Source organism: Ranitomeya imitator, chromosome 1 (assembly GCF_032444005.1).
Source record: "Ranitomeya imitator isolate aRanImi1 chromosome 1, aRanImi1.pri, whole genome shotgun sequence".
NCBI lineage: Eukaryota > Metazoa > Chordata > Amphibia > Anura > Dendrobatidae > Ranitomeya > Ranitomeya imitator.
In genome coordinates, this window is record NC_091282.1 from 807353888 (window position 1) to 807361241 (window position 7354).

The window sequence follows — 7354 nt, forward strand, 5'->3', positions numbered from 1 at the left end:
CTTTTCAAGAATGTAGCAGTGTTACCTGTTTGTTACATGGTAGAGAAGAATTAGTTTTGCAGAACTTGTTAATTTGCCATCAACGTAGGTGATGAGAACTCTACCCTTCTTACTAATTCACGTATTTTTACTTATTGTAAAGCGATAGGAATCTCCTATGACTAAGGGCGTTTGGACGCCAGAAAAGCGTCAGGTTTGAATGTTCTATTGCATTCCATGTTTTTAATTAATTCAATATAAAGTTTGAGATTTTTACAAATCGTGGGATGGAAGTGCCAAACTTTTCCTTGTTCTATTGACGGTTCTCTGAATGCCAAGCTCTGTATAGCCCCACCCCCACCACTGATAGGCAGTTTTCTGTCTATGCACAGTGTACACAGAATGCTGCAAATCAGTGTGGGGGGGGGGGGGTGGGGGGGGGATTGCAGGCCAAGTTGTCATCTATGGTAATCTTATGCTGATAAAACACTGCTTTTGTAAACTAGACCAGTAAGTGGTGCATCCCCGGAATCAGGGTCTCTGCTCCTACGTTATGCTGCTCTTAGATTTGTTAAAGAAACCTGGTTACAGATTCCCTTTAACATTACTTTTTCCTTTTTTTCTCTAGATTTTAGATTGGATTGAAGGAAAAGAACGAAATATAAGAGCTTTAATTTCTACACTTCACACCGTGCTTTGGGAAGGAGAAACAAAATGGAAACCAGTGAATATGTCTGAGTTGGTAACACCAGATCAAGTGAAGAAATACTACAGAAAAGCAGTGCTTGTGGTTCATCCTGACAAGGTAAAAATTCTTATTTCATGATCTACTTACAGTGATGCTGTGCCAGTGATTACTGTTCATGGTGCCAAAAACTAAAACCAGGCAAGCTGATTGGCTGTCGGAAGCGTCCTTCCCTCATTTCCTGCTCAAATGAATAGGCAACATTTGTTTCTAATGCCGCAGTAGAAGTCATTCCTTGCAATACACTAACCCCTCCACATCCATATGGGCCAGTAGGGCATATAGGAAATGTCTTAAACAGGACAGCACAGTTTAATAATTTGCTTTAAAATGGGTCACCAATTAACCCCTTTCTGACATTGGGCGTAATAATATCCCCACGTTGGACTCCCCCTGTTTGGTACGGGTTCCAGCGCTGAGCCCCACCTTACCGGGCACATGTTAGCAAATGTATACAGCTGACATGTGCCTGCAACAGCCGTAACCTCGTAACTCGTACTTACTGAAAGCACATCCTTTATCCGCCCATGGGTAACCCCCTCACATGAACGCGGGTGACCGATGGGTCGGCATGACAACCAGACGTCTCCAGCAGACCTCTATGGTTGTCATTGCCGGATTGCTATGAGAACCGCCATGTGGTCGGCACTCATAGCAAGTGAGTATTTCTGCTCACACAGGCAATCTGATCATTGTCTGTGTGTTGTAGAGGAGATCAAACAACTGCAACTTCTAGTCTCCCATGGAGACTATTGAAGCATGCCAAAAAAAAAAAACAAAAGGTTTAAAAACATAAAAAAAAAATATATATATATATATAAAAGTTCAAATCACCCCCCATTCAACATAAAACAATACAAAAAAAAATCAAATATACACATATTTGGTATCACCACGTTCAGAATCGCCAGATAAATATAAAAAAAATAAACCCGATAGCCAAACGGTATAACGAGAAAAAAGTAAAAACGACAGAATAACTTTTTTTTTAGTTGCCGCAACATTTCATTAAAATGCAATAACGGCCGATCAAAAGATCGTATCTACACTAGGGTTGAGCAAAACGGATCGTTCATTTTCAAAAGTCGCCGACTTTTGGCAAAGTCGGGTTTCATGAAACCCGACCCGATCCCTGTGTGGGGTCGGCCATGCGGTACGCGACTTTCGCGCCAAAGTCGCGTTTCGTATGACGCGCTTGGTGCCATTTTTTCAGTCAATGAAGGAGCGTGGGCAGAGTGATGACATAGGTCTTAGGGGCGTGGACGCCTATCGTCATCTTGTCGATTGTGCGCAGTAGCGATTTGCAATGTGTAACACCAGCTTTTCTGTTCAGGGACGGAGGGGAGAGAGAGAGAGAGGGGGGGGGGAGGGGGAAAGGGAGGGGGAGAGAGAGAAAAAATAAAACAAACAAACAAAAAAAATTCCCAGTGACTTTGCATTGGGTTTCGTGTTTTGGTCGATCCCCGAATTTTCGCCATAATCGGCCGATTTCACTCGACTCGACTTTAGAGATAGTCGGGTTTCGCGAAACCCGACTCGACCCTAAAAAAGTAAGTCGCTCAACCCTAATCTACACCAAAATAGTATAATTAAAAACATCCACTCGTCACGCAAGAAATAAGCCCTCACCAAACCACAGATCACAAAAAATGGAGATGCTACGAGTATCGGAAAATGGTGCAATTTCTTTTTTTTTCAACAAACTTTGGAATTTTTTTTCACCACTTAGATAAATTAGAACCTAGCCATGTTTGGGGTCTATGAACTCGTAATGACCTGGAGAATCATAATGGCAAAAAAAAAACAGTACATGATATGTTGAAAGTTCAAAAGTACAACTTGTCCCGCCCCCCCCCCCAAAAAAAACCCTCACATGTCCATATTGATGGAAACCTAAAGCTATGGTTCTGGGAAGAAGGGGAGCAAAAAACCGAAAACGCAAAAACTGAAAAACCCTTGGTCGTTAAGGCATCAAAGAGGATCTGTCATTTTTTTTATTGCTTATTTCCTAAATGTCACTGTTATTTATACCCAGTGTGTTCTTTCTTTTTACCCTGCCATTCTCTATTCCTGACATATGGCCCCAACTCCCTGTAAATAAATTTAGTCTTGCTAACCAAGGGGTTGTGGACCTCAAGAAGACTCCCACAGAGAAGAGGTTAACATCACACCCTCTTGGCTAACAAGACAAGCTGTACAAACAGGAAAGATGAGACCCTATCTCAGGAATGGAATGGTGCAGGAACAAAATAAGAAAACAAAACCAGATACAGGTGAACAGTGGCCTTTAGATCAGTCAAAAAAAAATTACAATCTGCTACCCGTAAAGAAGACCTTTAGTTACCATAAACATGTCCTATACAAGTCCTGTGAGCTGGTCTACGTGACGGCACATAAATGTGTAATTCGGCTGATGGTTTAGGCAAAAAAAATAACGGCAGACGCTATATCAGTGGCTAGAAGTCATATTTGCAACAAAACAGACTTGTAATGTTAATGGATATGCAAGTGAATCAATAATACAGTAGTGTATTTTTCATTTTAGGCCACTGGACAACCATATGAACAATATGCCAAAATGATATTCATGGAGCTGAATGATGCCTGGTCAGAATTTGAAAATCAAGGATCTAGAGCCCTTTTTTAAAATCTAACCTCTGAAAAGACCTGCATCCATTGTATATCTGGTCTGTTCTGTTTTTAGTCTGTTCCGCTCTGGTTTTAAGCTGTTCCCCAAGCAGCAGAACACAATCTATTTGTACATACAATATGATAGTTTACAAGTGATCATATTTTCTGCATTAAGGACTGTAGCCTATCGTATCATGTAATTGCATTCCAGATCATGTTTTAGGGCATTATTCATGCCATCGGTAAGAAAAAACAGTTGGACTTGCCTGGTAATGAGCAGTGAATTGCAGTTTACATACAAAGCCTGGAACCCTACTATATTTAATGATGGACACCTATTACTTGATGGATCTGTTTTCTAAAAATTACTAGATGTAAATTTTTCACTTATAGTAAATATGTAATCATTTCCATTGCATTGTGTACAAAATTAAACACTTTAAAATTGTATTTTTTTTCCCCTGAGAATAATGAAAAATTTCTTGTGAATATTAGTTTATTTTTTAGGCTGACACAGAAATGTATAGATGAGGGCACCCCACTATTTCTTGAAATAAGTGAGTCCTAGCATTGGTACCAGATTCTGTCAGACATTTATTGCATCCCATCAAGGTCAGAAAATGTCACAGGTGTAGCAAGCTCTCCAGCATGTCTACCCACCATACCTACAGTGCCTTGCGAAAGTATTCGGCTCCCTGGAACTTTTCAACCTTTTCCCACATATCAGGCTTCAAACATAAAGATTCACTTATTGTGAAGTTGAGCGAAATGTATTGGTTATCGTATTTAAAATTTTTGTGGAAATTCAAAAACTGAAAAGTGGGGCGTGCAATATTATTCGGCCCCTTTAACTTAGTACTTTGTTGCGCCACCTTTTGCTGCGATTACAGCTGCAAGTCGCTTGGGGTATGTCTCTATCAGTTTTGTACATCGAGAGACTGAAATTCTTGCCCATTCTTCCTTGGCAAACAGCTCGAGCTCAGTGAGGTTTGATGGAGATCATTTGTGAACAGCAGTTTCTCTATCGCCTCTCATTGGGGGACACCGGAACCATGGGTGTATGCTGCTGCCACTAGGAGGCTGACACTATGCAAATAAAAGTTAGCTCCTCCTCTGCAGTGTACACCCTACCGACAGGAAGTAGGATATTCAGTTTAGCTTAGTGTCAGTAGGAGGTGGACACGGGTCTTTCATTAGACCCTTATCTACCTCAATGTGCGTCGTTTTCTTTCAGGTTTTCCGGAGGGATACAGGGTGAACAGACACACCTGTAGTCCCACAATACTAACTATGAGTACGGCGTGTACTGCCACCCCGTATCCTCATAGATACCTCAGCAGGACCATGATCCTAGTACACAAGCGTGCTCAGAAGTCCAGTCCTGGCTCCGTCCCCCACCCACTCACCCACCAGAGCCTGTCGGTTGCAGAGACGAGGACGTCCATCAGCTCCTGGACGTCTCATTCTTCTTCAGGTTAGTAACGGCGGGGGATGTTTGAGGTGAGTATTTTCCCCATCCCAGATCATTTAAGGGGGTAAGTATACAGATGAAGAAAGGTGAGTATTTTCCCCCCTGTCAACTAGTAGCCTAAATCCTTCTAAGAGTAGGACTCGGGGGTTTTTGTATGGGGAAGGCACTGTGTCCCACGGTTTGGGGGTCCAGGGCTCTTACCTCACCCTGCATCTCTCTTCAGCTTCCCTTGTGCGGATAGTTCCGCCTTTTTCTCAGTATGGGTCCACCAGGGAGGGGGTTCATTGCGGCGGTAGCGCCGAGGCCTTGTAAGGTCTCCGCGCCGTCTCTTCCCCCCGGGCTCTAATCCAGGCCCCGGCTTCCGTCAGGGCCTAGTCCGGCGCAGTGCCTCTGCCCCCCGCTCTCTCTGTCGGGTGGGCTAGCCTTGCAGGGCTTCCACGCCGCGGCTTTCCTTCCCGCCGGCCCCGGGGGGCTAATTTAGGCCCCGGCTTCTGTCGGGGCCTAGTGCGGCGTTATGGCTCTGCCCCCCGTCCTCTTTCCAGCAGGCTTTTCTCCCGCGTCTTCCCCCCTCTTCTTTCCGGCGCTTAGCCCTGCTCACTCCTGCCTAAAACTGCATGGGTGGAACTTGTTAATGATCTCAAGGCAGCTGGGACCAGAGTCGCCAAGAAAACTATTGGTTGCACATTATGCTGTAAAGGTTTAAAATCCTGCAGTGCCCGCAAGGTCCCCCTGCTCAAGAAGGCACATGTGCAGGCCCGACTGAAGTTTGCCAGTGAACACCTAGATGATTCTGTGAGTTACTGGAAAAAGGTGCTGTGGTCAGATGAGACAAAAATTAAGCTCTTTGGCATTAACTCAACTCGCTGTGTTTGGAGGAAGAGAAATGCTGCCTATGACCCAAAGAACACCATCCCCACTATTTATTTGACAGTGGAACATTGGTCAAACTAATTTTTGGATACCTTAGAGACCATTAGACCATTATGTGAATTTATTTGCATTTTTTTAGTGATAAAAAAGTATTTGATCCCTTTGGCAAACAAGACTTAACACTTGGTGGCAAAACCCTTGTTGACAGGCACAGCAGTCAGACTTTTTTTTGTAGTTGATGAGGTTTGCGCACATGTCAGGAGGAATTTTGGTCCACTTCCCTTTGCAAATCATCTCTTTATTTGATGCTGTTGCTTGGCAACTCGGAGCTTCAACTCCCTCCATAAGTTTTCTATGGGATTAAGGTCTGGAGTCTGGTTAGGCCCATTATTGAATACCTCCTGACAGGTCAAGGTAACATCCCTGGTGTGGGGAAGACCATCAACAGCAGAAAACTAAATTAGAATATGCCCATTCACTCATAATACAGCTGGAAAGACATTAAAACAGGGTTACCTCCAAATCTGTAAATTATGGTGGACCAAAATCTGATTTTATTAATAGGTATGTCTGCTAGATTAGATTAGTATATAACAATGAGGATGAAGTGGGATATTTTTGAAAAGGTGGAGTTGAAATGTCAGACGAAAGCACGTTTATCTCTGGGACACAAAACCCATCTCCTTCCTGAGTGGTATGATGGCTGGACATTCACATCTTGTTTGTACTCGCGTATAATTGTTTGTATAGCAAATATAAAGAAAGAAAAGGTAGGCCTTATGAATGGGAGTCACCACCAGACAAATATACAAAAACACAGCTTTATTGAACAAGGTAATATACAAAAGGCAAACACCACTAAAAACATTTAAAAAGGGATATACAGTAACCCCAAAAACACTGAAGCCCGAAATAGGGCAAAAACCCGCACACTCCTAAACAGGGTTAAATATACATACCTATAGATTATACTAGAAAGTCAAGCCAGCCCAACCAGCTCCATAAGTCCATACATGAGAATACATATTATGAAGATATGGGGAACCACAGCAACATAGTCAGAAAAGCACCAAATAGTAACAGTGGCATAGTGAATTCTGACACAAACTAATGAAGTAATGCTGTAAGATAATTGCCAGTTAAGAACATGTACAACAATAAGGCTGGGGCCAAAAATTAAGGCCTGTATAAGCCGTCAACTGCCTACCTACAATGAGACCATGCGCCCAGAGTAAAAAAATGCAAAGAGTCGCAACATTCCATAGGCACCGGTAAGAGGTAGAATGGGAAGGAAATGTGTGCCCTGTTAGAAGGAGCATGCAGGTTGCAGAACCCAACGCGTGTCGCCACGCTCTGGTGGCTTCGTCAGGGGTAGTATCTGCACCAATTGCCTTCTGCTTAAATACCGAATAATCAGCCACTTACTCAATAGCAGCTGTGCAGCGGCTGGGGACGCCGCATGTAATGAATGCAAATGGCGATTGCATCCGCCGGGCCCGGCGTGTATGCAATGCGCATGCGCCGGCGTCCCAGAGCGGAAGTACGTACTCCGCTCCTAGTCGTCAAGGCAGCGCATATACATAGAGTCAAGCGCTTGCGCAGTGTGGGGCAAATAGCTAGTAGATGATGATTATAGACAAAGGGAACAAGAAGAGGGT

The 7354-nt window shown here is 43.5% G+C and overlaps 1 protein-coding gene across 2 annotated transcripts in view; it reads left to right on the forward strand.

The window, feature by feature from the left end:
• Positions 1 to 3805, forward strand: part of GAK (cyclin G associated kinase) — a 189180-nt gene extending 185375 nt beyond the window's left edge. For both annotated transcript variants that reach the window (XM_069739054.1, XM_069739064.1), the window contains exons 27-28: positions 608 to 784; positions 3270 to 3805. In XM_069739054.1, the coding sequence (XP_069595155.1) occupies positions 608 to 784; positions 3270 to 3371 (279 nt within the window). In that variant the 3' untranslated portion in view covers positions 3372 to 3805. The remainder of the gene's footprint in view (positions 1 to 607; positions 785 to 3269) is intronic.
• Positions 3806 to 7354: the final 3549 nt, after the last annotated feature.